This window comes from Rousettus aegyptiacus, unplaced genomic scaffold (assembly GCF_014176215.1).
Source record: "Rousettus aegyptiacus isolate mRouAeg1 unplaced genomic scaffold, mRouAeg1.p scaffold_m13_p_1, whole genome shotgun sequence".
Lineage (NCBI taxonomy): Eukaryota > Metazoa > Chordata > Mammalia > Chiroptera > Pteropodidae > Rousettus > Rousettus aegyptiacus.
In genome coordinates, this window is record NW_023416284.1 from 102656627 (window position 1) to 102677570 (window position 20944).

At 40.8% G+C, this 20944-nt stretch overlaps 1 protein-coding gene across 4 annotated transcripts in view; it reads right to left on the reverse strand.

The window, feature by feature from the left end:
* Positions 1–6514: 6514 nt before the first annotated feature.
* Positions 6515–20944, reverse strand: part of ADGRF5 (adhesion G protein-coupled receptor F5) — a 95262-nt gene continuing 80832 nt past the window's right edge. For 3 of the 4 annotated variants that reach the window (XM_016158923.2, XM_016158926.2, XM_016158924.2), the window contains 9 exons: positions 19483–19695; positions 17632–17787; positions 15588–15796; positions 14353–14532; positions 11124–12515; positions 9848–9889; positions 9701–9760; positions 9003–9087; positions 6515–7029 (listed from right to left, as the gene is read on the reverse strand). In XM_016158923.2, the coding sequence (XP_016014409.2) occupies positions 6950–7029; positions 9003–9087; positions 9701–9760; positions 9848–9889; positions 11124–12515; positions 14353–14532; positions 15588–15796; positions 17632–17787; positions 19483–19695 (2417 nt within the window). In that variant the 3' untranslated portion in view covers positions 6515–6949. Of the gene's footprint in view, positions 7030–7672; positions 7740–9002; positions 9088–9700; positions 9761–9847; positions 9890–11123; positions 12516–14352; positions 14533–15587; positions 15797–17631; positions 17788–19482; positions 19696–20944 lie in introns of all 4 variants that reach the window. The other variant, XM_016158925.2, reaches the window with a different exon arrangement.

The window sequence follows — 20944 nt, forward strand, 5'->3', positions numbered from 1 at the left end:
TGGAAACAGGGAGAAGCGGGTACGTCACTGGCCTGGCCAGGGGGCCAATTCCATACTTTCACTTTGGCCCACTGCTTTTTGCAGAGATGAGGGATAATTTGATGTGAGCTTCCAGAGGGGCAGGCTGGTATTTGAATGATACTGCTGCTTGCTGTCCCTGGATGTCTGCCACATGGACCTATTTGATGCCTGGGAAGCATCACTGAGAGCAGGCCTCCCCTGGGAAACCAGTAATCACGATTGTGAGGCTTGCCCACTTTCCCAAACTTACATCCTCCGCAGCCATCTGGTCTCCAGGCCTGAGCTTAAAGGCGCCTTCAAGTAGTTGCAGACAGAAGTTGATCGCCAGAACTCCCCACTTTCAGAGGTGTTCTGAAAGCACTTGGGATTGTGGCATAGTCCTGGGCCTCTGATAGGCCTCCCTATTCAGTTCGGCAACAGGGGTCCAATAGGCAGCCACGGGGCTGCATGTGTTAGAGGCTGAGCCATGCCCCATGACTCAGCATTTTGCGGCGAGGGAGAGAGCATCGACTCCTCCAGGAAGCACAAAAATCAGGGTGAAAGCATGTCTTTGGGCAACATAGTTAAAACTCTGCCAATGTCCATATGTGTTTTGGACCCTTGTAAAAAAAAGTAAATAAATCACCTTGTAAAACTCATTAGCTTGAAGGAAATCTTCAAAGTCAATAATTTTTTTAGCACTTTCTAACTCTCTCATGAGTACCTGACAAACTGTGTCCTTCCTTTCCTGATCCTGTGCCCTCCTGATGACCCCAAGATGCCTAGGCCTTAGAATGTCTGTGAAATCTCATTAGAGTCCCCATAGCTCCCCTGTGTCTGCCCCTTTCTGCCTCTCACAGAGATATTGGAAATAATATTTGATTTGCATAAGATGATTTACAAAACATGTTCATATGAACTGTTCTTTCTGAGTCTGACAACAGCCTTGAGGGGTAATTAGAATGATCTCCATTTTTCAGCTGAGCAAACCAAGCACCAGAGAGGCTTAGTGAAGGGCCTACGTAAGTAGGAAAGGCATGTTCCAGGAGCTGTATTTGTTGTGCTACATGACACTAATGACACAGCCAGCTCATCCTCTGAGAAGGAAGGCTGATGAGGATCCCCAGACATGTTGCCCCTCCCGGGGAAGATGGGAAGCTGTGATTTTCTGGGGGCAATGCCCTGTGTTTGTCAGCAACCTCTAACAGTGTGGCTTTCAGGCCAGCTTGGAGGGGCAGGAGTTCTATGGAAGAGAGGGATTTGGGGCCTTATGGATTTCTCTCCCCTCCCTGGCAACCCCCTCCCCCGCCAACCCATGGGCAGGGCCTCTGCATACACCAGCCGGGATGGGATGACATTGTACAGGTCTTGTTTTAATTTTGTTTTCCTACCTTGTTGTCTACGTGTAGAAGGCAGAAATAAGTAGCAGAAAGCATTTATCTCTGGTTTATGCTCTGAAGTTGTGTTGTCCAATGCAGCAGCCTCCAGATACCTATGACTTTGGGGCAATAGAAATGAGGCTGCTGCAGCTGAGGTGTGCTGTAAGTTTAAAGTACACACTGGATTTTAGACATTACAAAAAGAAAAACAAATGTAAAATATCTCATTAATAAGCATATGTTAATTACATCTTGAACTGATCATTTTTGGATATATCGGGTTAAAGAAAATGCATTTTTAAAAATTAATCGTACTTATCAGTTTCTTAAATGTGGCCGTTAAGAAATTTAAAATATACATGGCTGTCATAGTTTTACTAGGCATTTCAGCTCTCAAAGGCCTTATCGAACAGTTCAAAGAAAGTTTCGTTCACTTTTACATAAAGTATTCTTAGGAAGCATGCTTTTCTCCCATTTATATAAATAAAGTATAAACTTCATAAAGCTAAGCAGGAAAAAAATGTCTTTGGGGAAAAAATGTCTTCAAAATACAAAAATAAACATCTTCCTCCTAAATGATGTATACATTATTTTAAGAAGAAGAAAAAAAATCATCCCAAACAGGCAGAAAACTCCAGACAAACTGCTGTGACTCATGAAAGCACATGGGTCTAGACCACGCCAGAGATTATGGTCTACTGCAGTATGAAAACTTCCCCAGTCCTAGGCATAAAATGCAGGCTGCAGGTGGCGGTATTTCATGGGAAGTTCTGAAAGATGAGAAGTGCCCAGCATGAGAGGAATATTTTGACTTTATTTTTAAGGACTAAGAGGTCAGATGTACCAAAGCTCAGAGGCCTGGCTGGCATCTCGGATCTGTTAGTCTAAATGTCAAGCACACATTACCTCCTCGGCTCACTCTACCTGGGGCACCAGATACACACCAGGCCGGGAAGGGTTGTTGGCTCCTGAGGTGTGCCTCTTTTCACCTGGATAAATGGAGCTTTTCCAAATAGTACCCTTTCTCTGAATTTCCACACAGCTGGATGCCATCGCCTTAGGAAAGATGACTTCTTTCATATTTGCATATTCAGCAGACAAAATATTTACAGCATGAGAGCTTTATTACTGATACTACTGGAGAGATACTTCTAAGTGTGGCTATATGGATAAAGAAATGTTTATAGGTCACATATCCCCAACTAATGCCTCACACAGATTCTACAGAGCAGTGTCGGATTCTTAACTTTTCTGGTTTGTTTAAACAATCTGACAAAATATCCTGTATAATCCTCTCCCCTTGACTGTGGGCAGGGCCTGTGAATATGATGAGACATCACTCCTCTGAGAAGATTACATTATATGACAAGGTGAAGAGATTTCGCAGATGTAATTAAGGTCTCTAATCACCTGACTTTGAGTTAATCACAGGACAGGTGACCCTGAATGGACCTGACCTAATCAGGTGAGTCCTTTAAAAGAGAGTCTAAAGGTCAGACACCAAAGAAGTCAGAGATATTCAAATTAGTACAGAAGCTCCTCTACTGACTTTAAAGAAGCAAACATGTCATGTCGTGGAGGGAACACACGGTGGGAGACAGCAGGACACCTTGAGTTGGTGAGCGCCTCAGTCTTACAACCACAAGGAATGTAATTCTGTCAAAAAGCAAGGAGATTGGAGGCGGTGCCTGAGGTAAGACCCTGATGTACAGACTTCTGACCTACAGAAAGTGTGTGATAACAAATGAGGGTTGTTTTAAGCCTATAAGTTTGTGATAATATACTACACAGCAAATAGATAACAGATACAGGAGATATAGGGCCATGTTTACAAATGTCAGAACATGCTGAGTGCGAGTGTGGGTGGTGTGAGGAAAGACATCAGTCCTGTCGGACAACTGAGCTCGGCTGTGAGCTTCTGGCATCGGCCCCACCCCACTCCATCCCTGGAAAATGGAAGGGATCATTCACTGTTTGGAGAACCGAGTTAAGCTATGGGACATGAGGAAGCCTGAAACAGCAACAGTAGCATATTGCATAAGAGCAGACAATTTAAAGAGAACTTCACCAGATCTTGTAAGATATTTTATTGTTATAAGCATGAAGAGGAAACACAGCTGTATGCTGGCATACTACGACATGATTTTGAATCCCAAGTAACGGTTTTAGAAACCTATATCATCTCATTTCAAAGCTAACATTTGATTTTTTAAAAAATCCATAAGGAAGATATACCTACTGTAAGCTTCTCCTTTATTTTGGACACTCAAGGAATCTGGCTTCTGTTGGCCTGGGCCATTGACTTTCTCTTTGAGATGCAGAAGCCTCGTTTGACACTCTCATCATATGACACAAATACAACACATTCCACCTACATGGCATTTCTATGACCACCCATTTCCTCTTCTCTTCTCAAATGGTCATGACTTTCTATTCTAGTCACCTCAGAATAACTCCTCCCCTACTTCTGCATTTACTGGTTGCTGTAATCTTTCTCATTTCCAGGTAACTCTTTTTTTTTTAATCTTCCAACACAGACCCCTCTAAAGTTCTCTACACAAACCACAAAAGACTATGACTTTCTGCACTGTTTCTTAATTTCTGGCCTTTGCAATTTATATCTCGAAAAATTTGTGAATCTTTATCTTTTTTAATAAGAAATAAGAAATAGGAGAAAGAAATGTAGAAACATGACTCATTCAAGAGATGATATGTTCCACTGGACTTACAATCTTCCCAAAGGACATTTCTGTATTTTATTTCAACAGCTCCTTTGTGAATGCTCCTATCTCACAATATCTGAAGCCTTAGCACAAACCCCTTTGCAAGAAACTGACCTAATGGATGGTCCCTTCATGCAAGAAAGTTTTGGCCAATGAAACTGACTTTGTGCACTGAGAGATGCAGGAATGTGGAGAAGCACGGAGCACTTTACCGGCAAAGGAGACCACACATCTCACTTTGCACCATTATCAGAGCCACTAAAGGCTTGTAACCATTGCTGACTGAGAACTGGTGACCTCAAGGCCAACAGAGGCTCCTGCTTCCATACAATTTACAGATTCATGGATGCTCTCTTACAATTTTGAATTTGAATCCTACTGTTCATTTTATCTTACTCTTGGCAAGCAGGGGTTGAACTATGTATCTTGCAGGGGGTACAAAACTAGCAAGTATTTCTCCAAGTTTTTGTTTTCATAGTTTTCTGGAATTTATATTCAGTGCTGTGGCTGGAAAGGTGGGAGGTACATGCACTCGTGTGTGTGTGTGTGTGTGTGTGTGTGTGTGTGTGTGTGTGTGTCTGTATGTCTGTGTCTGTGTCTATGTGTTGGGAGTAAGGGAACATGCCTCAGTTAACAAACATGGGCAGAGGGCCAGATCCACACCCTGTGGAACTCTGCTACAGGTTCCTGCCATTATAGAGGTTCCCTTCACAATGTCAAACACAGCGATTCCCCAAGGACCCCTACAGAAGTGGGTGGAAGTTCAGTGTTTCTTGTCGCACTGTGTTTTCGAGCATGAGAACCACAGCCTCCTCCTGAGCGCTGTGCTTTCCTTCGCTGATCATGCCAAGATGGCCACATTAACGTTGTGCTGGAAGCCTGCTTCGATTCTCCCAGATAAAACCCGGGGAACCAGATCAGACAAAGCCAATCTTTCTCTAATGCTATTTCTACTTCCATGGCTCCTCCAACCTGACTTCTGACTGTCTTCACAGTATTAAGTTCATGCCCAGGAGAATGTTATAGCTTGATATCATTTCCTTTAAGGACTTTTGGTGATGTGACAATTTTCAGGCAAACATACGAATCAATGTGTATGTCTTTTGTGAATATGTAGAAATAGAGAGTTTATTCACTTTAAATATTATTCATATTTCTGTTCCACCTCCCTCTCCCCATGAAGAAAAGAAAGCTAGAGTAGAATTTAAAATTAAAAGCAAAGGAAGAGATTTTAAAGAGTTAAAATATTACAAGAAAACTCTTTCAAATCTCAATAAATAAATGACTGTCAAATCTCAGCCTCTTTTGTCCTATCTTCCCGATGGTTGGGCCCATTTAGGTTCCAGTCTTTCTGAAGACTACACAGCTCACATTTCTCCAGTAGCTCCACAGTTTTATTCTGCCTCATTATCTCCCAGGGATCAAACTTTGATCTGAAATGTAAGGTTGCTGTAGCTGCAGCGCATGGTTAACTTTCAAGATGGATGCAATTTTAATAAATATTTATATTTGTACAAAAGGCACACACACACACACAAAAATCACAATCAAATTCTTTGGAAAACCTCCACCATCTGTTTGTCAAGGTAAAGTGTCATTAGGAGCATAGATTAGCCAGCTGTAAAACTTTCTGAAAAATTTCTAAGTGGTTGGAATAAACACGAGTTAGATCATACAAGATTCTTAATGTATATTGGTCTGGGAACTTAAGAACTGAAAGAGCTAATATATGGAAAGCTATATGACACAGCAAGGCCCACTAAATCCACAGTAACAACAACAATGATAATATACAGTGCTGCAAGATTACTAAAATCGATTCTATAATGCACAGAGAAGTACCTGGTTAAAGCTCTTAAATATAATATATGACAGCTGGGGTCTGTTTTCAGTGCAATATATCACATTTGGCAATTAATAGATATAAAAATATGTATTTTTTATGCTTTCAAAACATGGAATAAACCAAAACATAAGGCATTTCTAATAAACTATAGAAATGTAATCCACAGTTGGATCTGCTTGAATCTGATAAAGGATGGTTATCACACTTTCTTTGCATATTCATTCCACTTAGCTCAAACTTTAAGTGCAAAAATATATACGTATGTGTTCAACATCAATAGAATCATGTCTTTTTCCATCCATTTCTTACATATCTTATTATCTACTACTCGAAAGCATCCCGATAATACAATTTTCTCTGTTTTTTGTTTTTCCCCACTGCCTCCTCTCTTCCCCTGCTAAGAAAATACCAGAAAGATATTGAACTTTTCCCGTGGCTTACTTTCAGTTCCCATTTTTGAGCCATTTTTTAATAATTCTCGGTGTTGCGGTATCTGCGTAATTGCGTTAGATCATTATGCAGAAATCTTAAAATGTGGTCCTTAATGTTGTTTTTCTCTATTTTTCCCCCTTCCTTCTTTCTTCCTTCTCTTCTACCCTCTCTTCCTTGAATTCACCAGAATATTTCCTAGATATTAACTTTTACTTATTATTTTAATCAAAGCTTATCTTGGTGCATAATGTGTAAAAAGTGAAAATATCTCTTTGAAATTCTATTTTACAACATAAACAGAGAAGCTGGACCTTGGGGGACTTGAGTTTCACTTAAATACTATACACATTTGGTATCACACAAAGGGTAGGGATGGGGAAGCAAAATAAATTGAATTAATTTTAGTCTGTCTTTACAAGAGAAAGCCTCTTCCCTAATGAAACAGTTTCTTCAGCATTTGCTCCCAGAAGCCTGTGGAGAAAATATTTTACCCAGGGTTTTGAAAAGATCTCTTTCTCAGAGTACATCCACTGTTCCCGAGAGGTCACATGAGTTGGATTTTCCTGTTCTTAGTTGAGCAACGAATAAGCACTGGATGTGTTTTCCAGGGATGAACTGGTTGTTTCCGGGGTAGAAACATTGTACGTTCCTGAAAAACAGAGCAGCGAGTCAGCCTAAAAGGCAGATCTGCACGGTCACCGGGGTGTGAACTTCTCCTACGAGACCTAAGGGGAAATCCTAGTCCAGGAGCCGGGTAAGCTCGCCATGCCTGGGAACAAACCCATGCCTGCCCTCCTCCCGAGATCCAGAAGTGCCGGAGGACAAACAAAGCAGTCCTTCTCAAACATGCGTGGCAGGCGACAAGACAAGCACTAATGACTTCCCATCATACCAGCAGCCAGATTTCTACAAAGGACAGGGAGATCTCAACATGGGTAGCCCTCCACATACCACCACATGCATGGGCCTGTGGACATCCGTATGGGGGACCCTCCCTGGTTCCCTTGGGTCAAGGCGACTCGAGGAAGCTTTTAGGAAGGGCCGGGAGGCTGAACTGGAAGGCAAGGTGGGAAAGGGGGGAAAGCAAGAGAAGAGAAATTTACAGAAGAGGAAACAGCAGGACTAAAAAAGCGGAAGTCAGGGGATGCCACCAAAAGTGCTGAGAGCTAGTGCAGCAGCGAGGGCAGCCGCAGAGCTACCACACAGGCTTACGTCAGCAGGGAGGCAGGGCCTGAGCACAGGGCAAGTAGAAGGTGTGTTGGGCAAGGGAAGGGACACGGTGCCCACCCTACCATCAGAATGGTGAACTGCCACTGCTAACAAGGTTTCCATCATTGTCTGGGGGGCCCTTTGGGGCTGCTGACAACATAAACCAAAGTTAGAGTGATTATGGAACCCTCAAATAAGACAACCTGGAGCTTCGTTAATGACCCCGAGAGGCCATCAAGTGGCAATGACTGGAAATCTCAGGCCCTGGGACTTCAGGAACAGAGCCCAATTCCAACTTTTATCTGACCGATTCAGATACAAGGAACACCTTTAATTGGCCTTATATATTACATAATTCTGATTCTGTAGAATCATTTCATAGAGTTTTCACTATTTTCACTTTAATGCAAATGGTAATCAGGTCCCAGTGACAATTCTGTGATAGTCCCGGTGATAGTTCTAATACCCGCTGAAGATCTTGTCGTTTCACAAGAGGTCTGTCTAATCGGTGACTTTCAAAATCAAAAGTAAAAGTCCTCCTGTTTCATAAGTAATGCCTCAAACTGAAGCCTAAAACACCAAGTCCTCTGTAGTTTTAACAATGAACAGGCTTTCTCAAATTTTGCTCTTACATGAAAAGCTTTGGTCAGGAATGTTGACACGTTTCTAGATTCTGCATTTGTGAGATCTGTTAGGTTTCAAGAAGCTGAAAGGAATTGTGGTGCTTATTTTCTCAGAGGGGATGGTGGCACAGAACAGCAGTTTCAACTTGCCAGAATAGCTGAGACTTATTGCCCAAAGCCATTGATACTATTTTATATCTCCATACCTGGATATTTTAATAGTGCATAGGTGATCCCTCATGTATGTACTCATACTTTTATGAATGTCAATGTGTAAAACAAGCACACTCCAAAAAGAAGGAAAATCAGAAAAAAAGAAAAAGGAAAGAAAAAAAAGGGAAAATAAATCCACAGTCTGAGTTCCTATGGGTAGGATGCTCTAAACATTCTTTGCTGCATCATAACCCAGAAACATGACCCAACTATTCCTACTTCGCATGAATTGAAAAGAACTCTGTGTTTGACAAGGCCAACAATTCACAGTTTCCATTTTTATGGTCGATATACTTTTGACAGACAACTCTCCACAGGCTCGCCTAGATTTTCCAAATCTCATTCTTTATAAATTATGATTAGTTGCGTACTAAAGGCAGTTGTCCTCTATACCAGCCTCCTGGTGGTTTGGGAAAATAGAGGCAAGTTATTTTCCTATATTTAACTTCTGCTCCCAGTGCGACCATTGAGGAAAATGCCATGAAGTAGGGAGTGGGAAAAAGCAGGGGAGTGAGACTCCCTAACGGGTAAATATCGTTTGGGTCAACCTGGGGAGTAGCTGGAGGTCACTACATACCTGTTTTACCAAATAAATTGTTAAATCTTCTTGATATTGGAGAACTCATAGAAAATACAGGTGTAGAAGAACCTAGGGATGTTGACTAGAAAAGAGAAAAAAAGACCATTACAAAGGAAATGTGTTAGACCAAGGCCCTGTTTTATCTCTAAGCTATTTCATCTGTTGCCCCCTAGTGGTCACTGCCTGCATAGCTCATTCCAATTTAAGCCGATAGCCTGGATGAGCATGAATTTCTACTTCAAACAAATCAAGCAGGAGAGGATCTTGAAACACTGGAATCTCATCATCAGTATTAGAAAAATAACTTTCAAATAAATACTTTACTGTTTTATAGAGTTTAGTATCTTCTGACAAATGAAAACAGTCAAATATATGTGAGTGAAATTGTTATTTTCCAAAATGAACTACAGAAAATTGTATTCATCATTATGCCTCAAATTGTATTCTCTATTGCCTTGAGTTCCCCTAGAAATTCATCATTTGTTTCTCATTGAAATTTGATTTTAACCTCCAATCAATATTATTTGTGCTGTTTGACTCCTGTTTAAAAATGTGGAGACAGCATCTTAATGACAGTTCCAAGGCTACGTTCAATAGGCAGAATCAGGTGAGAAGCAAAAACAACAGAATAATCTATGCTAACACTGATTGTGGAGAGAAAAAGTTTTTCAAGTCTCTATAAAGAAAAGAGTTACCTTTGAGTGCTGTGAAGACCATCTCGACAGTGAAAACTTTTTCAGCAAAGCTTCCTGTACCTGCATTGTTTTTAAAAAGCCATCATAAATTCAACATTCCACAAGCACTTTAGACTTTTTATGAGCATAAAACCATCATGTTCTTACCTTCTGATCCCAGAGGCATCCAAAGAGTAAAATGAATAATCCCTGAAAAATGAATTGAAAAGAAGTGTATTTTAATCATATTCCATTGTCCAGCAAAATAGGAAGCACTGTTAATCTGGCACTGAATTTGTACTACCTCTTTCCACATCTGTGTTTATGAAATGCATCTAGTAGATGATCATGTTAAAAGAGATGCAGTAGGTCTACCCAAAGGACCTTAAATGTTATGTTATAAGGATATTTTCACTTTTCTTTTAATTATGAACTGGAGGCCCTGCTGGTTATGCTATAACTATCTCACACTGTGATGAGGACCTGAGGCATGGGGTTGAATAATCAGTCCCTTCTTGTCATGGTGTATTATAAACATCACTAGGCATGGGCCCTATAGTTTGGAGCCATCAGCCCAGTAGCAGAAGTTAGGATTTACATGGTCTTGGCTTGAGCATTCAGGAGGCAATATCTCGACTCCACCACCAGACTCCCTTGCCTTCTCACCAGCTCATGGGATCTATGCTTACCACCCAGTCCATTGATTAAATCAGAATTAAGTATTTCCTTCTTTGTGCTCCAAAGGCTTGTTGTCTGTACCTCTGCTGAAGCTTTTCTAACAAATTGGCTTAAATTATACTGTTATGTGCTGCAGAAGAACAAAGAGGGTATCTTTTTCACTTTAGTATGATAGAGAAGAATGTCTATCTTACATAGGACATTCATTCTTTCATTCTTCAGTAAATGTTTCCGGAGGACATACTATGTGGTGCATAACATTCATTTCATTCACCAAATAGGTATTGAGCACCTACTCTTTGCCTTTTTTAGGCACTAGGGATATAGTGATAAATAAGACAGATCCTGTCTTTGACCTTACAAAGACAGACTCATTTAGTGCTTGTGGAAATGAACTGGAGAGATCACTTTGTTTAATAGTGGTATTTTCATTTAGGAGATAATAAACCGCATCAAGATCATGCTAGGTAAATAGCAAAATCCAGTGTAGGGAAGGGACTTTCCTCCCACTTATGCTATCGGGATATTTAGAAGGAAGTTGCATATGCAACTAAATCATAATACAGGTGATAAGAGGTACGAGTTTCCATTGGAGCAGAGGAATGTGTCCTTCTAGCTCATTGAATTCTTATGATTACTGCTCTCTACAGCTAGATCCTCCTCTGAAATGAAATCCTTCCCCATTCTCACTTTTGTTTGTGTTTCTATCATTAATTTGTCCCACCAGCATAGATACTTCCTGAGAGGCTGGCACTGTAAAACTCACCTGGAAGGCATTGAGGAGGGTAAATGCGATATGGAAGACAGCATTGCTTCCTTGGAACACAGTGGCAAGACCAAAACCCCAGGTGAGCCCCAAGAGTGGTGTGAGGACCCCAATGCTCTTGCTGATCTGAAACAGGCTGCTCTTCTCCTGCTTGTTGGGTTTGTCGCCAATGGAAGGTCTTAGGATCTTGGTGATGACCACAACCGTGATGGTCACATTCACCACCACGATGATCAGTGCTGGGATGACGAAGGCAAGCAGGGCCTTGGTATCATCCCAGTTGAGCCAACAGGCATTCTTCCTTATGTAGACTTCTTGGGGCTGGGTGGCCCCCACCGTGATGACCGAGATGATAAGAGGGCAGCCATAGCCAAGAGAAAATGCAATAGTTTTCTGAATGGAATTGCTTACATCATGCAGGATGAAAACCAGGCGGTAGAAGAGCATAAGGCCCAGAGTCAGCATCCAAAAAAAGACGCTGAGGTAGAAGAAGTGTATGAAGAAGGTGGCCGCCACACAGGCAGTCTCATTGAGTAGGTAGTAATGGTCGCGAATGGTGGAGGCCACAATGAACCAGATGTCAGCAACCAGAAGGGAGGCAGCAATGTTCACTATGCAGATGTGACGCATGTAGGAAGTCCGATTCTTGGTCACTGACTTCCACACCACAGCTTCCACAACTAGACAGGCCGCTAAGCTCAAAATGGAAAAGCACAACCCAATGTAGGAAATGATATCCAGTAGTATTTTCAGGAGAGAATCAGGGTCTGGAGAGTCAGGGGACATGAGGATGGAGAACGATGTTAAGTGGTCACAGGTGCAGAAGACACTGTCTCCATCGACTTTCGCATAGCACCCGGTGCTATCCCACCCCCCTGTGTAGTTGGCGAGGGTGAAGTTCCAGAAGACACATTGTGGTTTCCCACCTAAGGAATTGTTGTTCTTAAAAGTCATTGAAATCCTAAATGGCGTAATTATTTGAGGCCTGATAGTGGTTGTCATCACTAAGCTGTTTGCAAAATTATTTCTCTGAATATCTGGAGCAAGAACGGTTCTGAGAGTTGGGAAAGCCACGGTGACGATAGATGAATCCGGCTGTAGGTTTTCCATCTGGCACGTGTCAATGGCCACATTGCCCCAGAGGTCAGAGTCTGAGAAAACAAAGACCTGTTTGTAAGGTTTTAGGGGGCCAGATTTTATTACCATGCTTCTCATCTGCACATTAGTTTTGGAGATGGACAAAATAGTGCTATCTTCTGACCATAATGCTTGGGAAAATCTTTCCACTGAATCCAGTAGCTGTGAGCTGTGATTGGTCTGTTGCTGTTGTAACATCTTCCAGGTACTCAAGATGGGCTTGTCGAGGATGACATTAACTATAGACAGGATGTGCTGTAATTGACATGACATGGGATGAAGCCAACCAAATTCTTTCAACCATAAAACATAAATAATAATAATAATAATAATAATAATAATAATAATAATAACAACATCTTCCTGGAAACTGGTTGAGCAGGTATAGGTAAGAGGAATAGAGAAGAGAAACATGAGACATCATGGACTGTGGGGATCTGAGATCTATCTTCTTATGGCAGGGAGTTAGCAGAGGATGGGTCAATCCCCAAGAGAGTGAGATGTTGTTAAACATTTAGCAATAGTGACAGTGAGAACCACTCCTCACCACCAACTGAGGCTAATTCAGCAGTCTGGCAGTGATCTTCATTAATTGCTTAATTTTATTTTAAATCCCAAGCTTATAAAGGCTCTTTGGTGGGTGGTATTATACCAGCAAGGTAGTCACAAAAGACCCTCTCAAGTGCTGAAAATTAAATGAGCAATGCCATTGTCATCAAAGGCATCTTTCCTTTTGGCTAAATATTTTGATTCTCTCTTTTATAAACCTGGATTTGTCATGTCCCATTTGTGCCTCCTCTCAATATAGTTTCTCTACCATTTTTTGCCTTGTTCTGTTATCTCAAACTATGGTCCCTGTAATTAGTTGAATGGCGGCTCCTAAAATGACCTGTCCTATACACAGATCCTGTGAATGTGATGGTATTTGGAGAAAGGGTCTTTGTAGATGTAACTGAGTTAAGGATCTTGAGGGGAAATCCTCCTGGATTACCTAGGTGGACCCTAAATTCAATGACAAGTATCTTTATAAAAGACAGAAAAGGAGAAGATAAATGGAAGAGAGGAGAAAGCCATGTGAAGACAAAGCTGAAGATTGGAATGAGGCAGCCACAAGCCAAAGAAAGCCTGGCATAACTAGAAGCTGGAAGAGGCAGGGAAAATTCTCTCCTGGAGCCTTTCAAAGGGAACATGGCCCTGCAGACACCTGGAGTTTGGACTTCTAGCCTTGAGAACTGTGAGAGAATAAGTTTCTGTTATTTTTAGTCACCTGGTTTGTGGCAGTTTGTTATAGCTGCCCCAAGAAATCTATATAACCTCCTTAGACTCTCATTACCCAAGTTGCTTGCCAATTGGCCTCTGTTTGGGTTTGGCTGACGGGAAGCATTAGCAGGAGATGGGATGGTGGGAGAAAAAAAAAGCTGAAAAAGATTTTTCTGTTACCGATTGCACCCCTCCCCCAACCACACTTTCTCCAGCACACCTTCGGCCAGAGCTATGTCCTTCCAAGACTATAGCTCCTGCTAAGTGACTCCCAGCTCCAAGCCTTCAGCTTTCACTCAGCTGGGGTGCACTCTTTCCTCTCCTTTTTCCTTTAGTCCCAGGAGTAGTAATGGCTCCTAAATGTTTCTGACCTGTGAATGCCACACCATCTTTTTATTTTTTTAAATCTTGGCTTTGCTTCTACAAAGTCTCTTCATCTGCATTCTGGTAGGTGAATTCTCTTTCTTCCCAGAACACTGATTACTTCAAAGTTCATGTTTAGTGCTAGACCATTGAGAATCCCACATTTTACTTAATCTAAAAACCTGAATTCCTAGTTTTTCTAGAAAGAAGAATTAATTCTATCTTACTGAAGAAACTAGAACAGATTTACTAAGTAAATCTTCTTAAGGTCCTAAAATGAATATTGGCAACACTCCCTGATATACTAAAAGCCAGAGCTAGCAAAGCATGTTATATGACTCATATCCAGTGCATTGTTCTGGAAAAGACAGAGAAGAAGTTGCAATGAGGAGACGTTGTTTCTTGACCATAAATCCTGAGGGGTGAAAAGATGAGACCCCAAACTTCTGCAAGGCATAAACAAACTCACCGTCATCATTTCTGAATTCACTTGAATTGGAATTGTTGAGAGCAAATCAAGGATGTTAATAACGGCACCCAGGGTGCCAGGAGATGAGTTGACTTCATGTGCCACCTTGTCTGTGCTAATAGAAAGATCTCTTAGGTATGAAGGCAGCTTCCTGTCTTGAAAGGGGCTCTTGATCAAAGCCTAGTAAAATAAAAGCCAACACAAACAGACACACAAAATCTTGCCAATTAGTCCAGTCATCGAATCCTCCTTATTCTTCCATAACAAAATCTCTCATGTCTGTAGTTTCTTTTTTTCTCCATTTCAATAAACATATCTCATAAAATAACTTACTTCTTGATTATCCTAGCCAAAATTAACATGTGTTTAACATCTATATTTTCCATCAAATCAAAGGTCAAGTTCTAATTTGGCCTCTTTACCCTAACAGCATTTATAATACTGCTTTGCACATAGTAGGTATGTTCATGAATTTGGTGTAAGACAAGAGGAGAGACAGAAGACGATTAGATAAAGCACAAATCAGTATCACCTCTTTTCCTCAATTCTCCAAGGGTGAGAGGATTTGGAACCAGTTATCTGAAGATATCACTATTAACTATAAACCTTCTAGTTGCCTTAATTAGTATTTATTGAGTGTAATTCATGGAATTTTAGAAGTATCTTATTCCTAATGACTTAAGTATAAGATGACATTTATTTATTTTGATGGAAAGAATGGAATTTTCCCCTACCACATGGCAGTAACCTCTATTGTAGGTAACAGAGGTAAGCTAGTCCCTTCTTCTGTAACTATAGATTACCTCTAAGGATTGAGGAAATCTCAGACCTGTAAAAGCATAAAGCACAACTATTTTTTTTTTCACTGATCTACCTTATTTTTTTATACTGCTCCTCTTTCTGTAAAGGTTAGAGCTACTTGCTTGGTATCAAAATTATTCTAAGGATACTACTACCTGCCCCTTGCAGGTAACAGAGAGAAGGTATTGAGAAGACAAGGTAAAGGTATACAGCCAATTTTAGAGTAGAACTCATATTTTGTTGCCTCCACATTTGCATTTAAACCAAATTTTTAAGCATTTTTAAGGTTACATTTTCCTTGGAAATAAACAAGTAAAAGTATCTTTGAGAGCAACACAAATCAGCTCAAGGCCCATTTTCCTGAGTGCTGAGAAATATGATAAGCTAGACAGCTCTCCCCATCAAGAGGTCTGAATCAAAGGTTTAAAGATCACCTGGGCCAGCTGGAGCAGACTATTTATTGGGGCAGAGATGCAGTCATTTCTCTTCACCTTCCATTGAGACCCTACACATTTGTAAGTAATGATTCCACCAATGGGCCCTCCAGGGCTGCTGGGAAGGTTTGAAAACTGGCATAACTTCTGGATGACTCTCCCCGGCTCCCCAACACCTATTATGGGGTCTTGGCATGTGATGTTCTCTCCTGTATTGGAAACATGGAAATAAAAAGGACAACTGAAAGGAAGAGAAAAGATAGCGGAAATGGGGTCCAGCCTAGGTAGAATTTGATGTTTGAATTCATCTTTCCCTTTAATTTCAGTGACCTCTTTGAAGTTAGCTAATTCCTTTATTTTGCACCTGATTTCCAAAAGCCTCTTAGTGTTTTCCACATATGTCTCACTTTAATCTACACTTGTTTTTCCTAACAGAATTGATTTCCTCTATAGCTCCTTCTCACCTTCAGTCCCCAGGAATCTTCTCTCTACTGCCTATAATATCTAAGTCATGGAAAATAATGAGAGTTTAATGTGCACTCATCCAAATAAGAGGTATTCAGGTTTCCAGGAGCCTGGAGGACATAATGCCTTAATTCAAGAGATTCTCAACTCTGGCACATTAGAGTCTCCTGGAGAGCTTAGAAAATACCAATGTCCAAGCTCACTCCAACGCAAGTAAATCAGAACCTCTCCAGCTGGGATTGAGGCATTGCCAGTTTTTTAACTTTCTTCAGTGATTCCAATGTACAGCCAAGGTTGAGAAGTACATACAGCCTTAATCCAAAGATACAGTTAGCAGTAGAAATTCCAGGCACCATGGCCTGAATGTCTAGGCAATATTTGTAAGAATTTCTTCCTTCTGGTTTCCCTTGAGGGAAACTCTATTTCACCTCTACTCAAGGCTTGAATGGAAAAATGATATTTGTTGCAGAATCTCTAATCTTCTGATTCTCTTACGAGCAGATCTCTCTCTTCATCAATTCTTAAATTGAACATTAATTGAGTTCTCAGCCATTGTATAAAATTTTGAAATACCTAAGTCATGTTCTATGAGGAAAAGAAAGCAAACTCAGACTTGGTATGAAGGAGAAAAGAAAAACAAAGATAAGTGAACAAAACACGTTGGCACTGGGCTAAGATAGGGGAACAATAAAGTGATCTTGGCTGGCCCTCAGAAGAGGTGTGCTTGGCAGGGTAAGGAACAGTGACTCAGATAGGGGATTCTCAATTACTTCCTGCTTTGGTGCCGGGTTCAGTTACCAACAGACGTAAGAAAAGCCACAAATCAGTCAGTGAACTCAAATAGACTTGGTGATAGGGCTATGGATCCTTCTGATATCAGCAGCCCTATTGTAGAGAAGATTTCTAGGGGCATGGATTAATCTATGGCGGAAACCCAGGATCATCCTGTATTCGCTTGTTTTTCTATGCTGCTGAGGAGAGCTCTTCAGTATGAGGAGATATTAAGAAATGGTTCCACAAATCTGACCTTTTACATTGAAAATATTATGTGGGGGATATTGTCTCAGTGATTACAAATGGTGGGAAAGATAGGTGCTTATTTTTCAGATTGATTCTTTTCATGTATCCTTGTCTCAAGGAGACAGTGCTAGTGGGGACACCTTTCCTTTGTTGAAACCTCAAGGGGTCTGAGCCCCACATAGATACTGCCCACCCTTATCTGCCCAGACTCAGCTGAAACATGACTTCATCTGCAAGGCATTCTTGATCACTTTCTTCCCATCTACCACTCACAGAGTTAAACCAGGCAGCCTCTTCTGGCTGCCAACAATGTCTCTAGTTTAGCACTTGCCAAATTATATGTGATACACATTTTTAATCATTACTTCTCTCTCCCGACTAGTATGGGGTCAGGACACATGGCATATTTCTTTTCAACCTCCCCACCCCCATGCTCACGTAGCCCAAGGTATGCCACAAGAGGGTGCTTAATATGTATATTTGTTAAATGGGTGAGTGAGGGAGTGAATGAATCTCTGCTCATAATTATAACATTTTTATAAATTTAAAATGCTCTCACCAGGAACCAGATTAAGCTTCATAGGTGGACTCCGGACTGAATTATTAGCAGCATTGGTAAAGTGACAAAACACGTCAACATATTTTGGACACCAAGGAACTGAGTTTGCCATGAAATTCAATATGTAGCACACTTGCTTTCCATTAACTTCTTTTCCTAAGACAGAATTATTGAAAGAATTAAGTCACAATCTTAGTATCCCAAGCACAGATTTCATTAAAATGATCCACTCTGGATACCTGTCCAAACCTTTCCCAGGAGTGTGCCACATTCATTTTTAATGTGGTTTTTAAAATACCTCCAGCCTAGAGGTATGTAAGCCCACATTTGCATGCATGCTAGCCAAAACTTCACCATTTATGATTCCGAATTTACGCCCACAGTTTTGGAATCAGAATGCTTTTCAAGAATGCCCTCTACTTACTGAAATCCCATTATGTCCTGTACATTTATCCTATCTTGCTTTCACTACATTAGTTTAGAGTCTTCTCCTACACTAAACCATAAGGTCTTGAAGAGAAGGTGTCTGGTCTTACTTATCTTTCCATCTCCTAGTGTCTAGCTTAGTATTTGGCACATTGAGATAGCACTGAATACATCTATGCTGAACACAGAATGTTAAAAATGTTTGAATGTTTTAATATCCATATTAATTCCATATCTCTCTACCATGTAACTTTCTCTAAACTTTCCAGACTTTTCGGGTCCCTACTTTTATGAATTTGTAGTGTTTTTTTTGACCTGTAGTGCTCATTTTGGATATTTAATGTTATATGCATTGCCTATATAACATGAGCCTGTCTACATATTAATATATGTGTCTCACTTCTTTTATCTCCTTTTCATTACCTACTATTGTGTTTTGCATTGAGTAGGTCCCCAAGAATTACTGAAAGAATGAATGAGCTTGTGCATCGCTCATGATGGTGTCTACGGTTTGAGATTTGAGGTGTGAGCCATTATTTGGTTGACCTTAATCTGTAAGAATCCTGAGGGATCTGGATTGAGGGCACATTCGACCAGAGAGGATTTAATTTTTTTAACCATGTGTCATAGGGTGCTACCAATGGACCCTTCAGTTTGGAGCTACTGGACAACATGGATAGCAAATATTCAAACTCCAAACATGAGTGAAGACAAAACAGTTATAATTCTCAGGAGAAATTTTTGCCCAAGCAGAGATGATGCCAAGCTCTTAACTCTGGCAGATGAATTTTTTTCCCCTGGTTTATTCTTTTACTGAGCATGTCACTCTTTGAGGGTCCTGACATTGTGCTGGTGGGGTAGAAGTACCTTAGCTACTGCACAGAGAGCAAGTCCTTTTTTTAAATGACCTTCAGAGCCTTAAAACTCAAGGTTCTAGGTTTCTTATATTGGCAGATGTCCTCAGGGAAGTCTCAGCATTAGGTACAGCATTCTTTATTTTTCTTTTCCACTGTGTTTGGCCCTTGGTTATTTTCCTTACTTTCTTTCATGCTCAACTGTGCATTTAAAAAGGATTTTTGTGGTACTTTTATAGTATGTTGATTCATAGCATAGAAGGAGGGACTATCAAAACAATAGATCTACAATAGTGAGGAAGTGGAAGGCCTGTGAAGACATCTTAATACTGTCTTCACCAGCTCCCGCTAAAACCATGGGCTCCATCCTCACAAACTCTTAAGATTTTGCCACAAACCAGTGAGCCACCAGTCACAGAGCAAACTAGGAGGTAATAATGCCTCATGAGATTTTCTCTGATATATCCTGTCTCTGATGCAATCCCTGTATCTCTTTATTCTTAAGATTAAATTTTCAGACTCCACATATAGTGAATACTATGCACTAACAATTCAGCTGTTGGTGTCTTACCAGCAGGAAAGGAAATGGAATCCACTTGGAAAGTTACTTTGTAGTGTTCATCCTCCTCGATGCAGCATTTGAAGTAATGGGAACCTTTGCATGAAATCGCAGCTTCCAAGGGGTCAACCATGATGTACGGCTCTAGAGGCAGTGGGTGAACAGTGATATCTTTCGTCGCTACACTGTATGAATTTTTATATCTAAATATGCAGTGATAGGTTCCTGGGTGGAAGGAAGCAAAAATTAGATGGAATGAAATCATTGTTCCAAAAAGGCATTTGTTGAGAAGGTTAAGAAGAAGCTTATTTGTCCCTGTTAAGCTTGGGTAAGGACACACCACACCTTCCTGGATACTGAATAAGAAAAAGCTTGATCGACTGCCCTCCTGGATGGTCTATGTGATTGAAGGACTGACCAAGAGCCACCTAAATAGTCACTTACTCTCATATAAAATTAAGCAGCTTATCCAAAGTCACACAGTTTGTTAGGGGTGGAATTGGGTTTCGGAACAGGTTTCCAATATGTACTCCAAGGTTCTTTTATTAGCTATGGAATAAATGGAAATTTTGGTGTATGCTGAGATGGGAAGTTCTTTGAAAAACTTTGAAAGTCATCAGCCAGACAGAGTACTGTGATCTCATGACACTCTTTCTTTCCATCTCTAAGTGAGTAGACTTTTCAGTTTCTAGGACCCATCATGGCACCACCAGAAGTGTGTGGAGAGAGGTAGAGACTGAGATGTGAGAGAGAGAGGGCGAGACAGATAGGCAGAGAGATGAAGAGAGAGATGGAGACAGAGACAGAGAGACGGATAGAGAATGGGTTCTTGGAAGAGCCTGAGCCGTGGACCCTGGAATTTGATGTCTGATGTCTCACTCTTATTGAGAAAAGTCTAAAGATAAGAGGTTGGCTGATTTTGTTGAAGTAAAAGGGAAGGCAGCAGCGGGAGTAGCTTGCATGCCCAGTGCTTGGTGAGACAGAGTGGACTGTGGAAAGTATTTGAGTTGAGCTTTTTGAAAGAACATTTTCTCAGTGGACTTTGTGCTGGGGCCCATCAAAAGATGAGCTGCTATTTAAGCAGCTGTCATGAGGACAGTATTAGGATGATTATAACTGTACCTATAGTTTAGTAAGACCCTTTTTTTTTTCTGCATTCTTCCTCTTTGCCCCAACTCTGAAGAAGCCAGAGTGCCAGTTAACTAGAGGATAAACAGGTAGAACAAAAACAGAGAAGAAACTCCTTTCAGTTCTTTCGGGAGGGAAGAAAATTTTTAATTCAGTATAAAATGAAAGTGTAGTTGCTTTAGATGAGATAGATTTTTTTAGTACTTGAGTATGAGTCTGGTTAATAGTTTAATGTGACTGGAAGAGTTATGGCTGCTCATAAGTTATTGCCCAGTAGAAGAGATGAGCAATTTAGACAGGTAGGTGTAAGCTCAGCATGAAAGAAAAATATTCTCATTTTCTGATT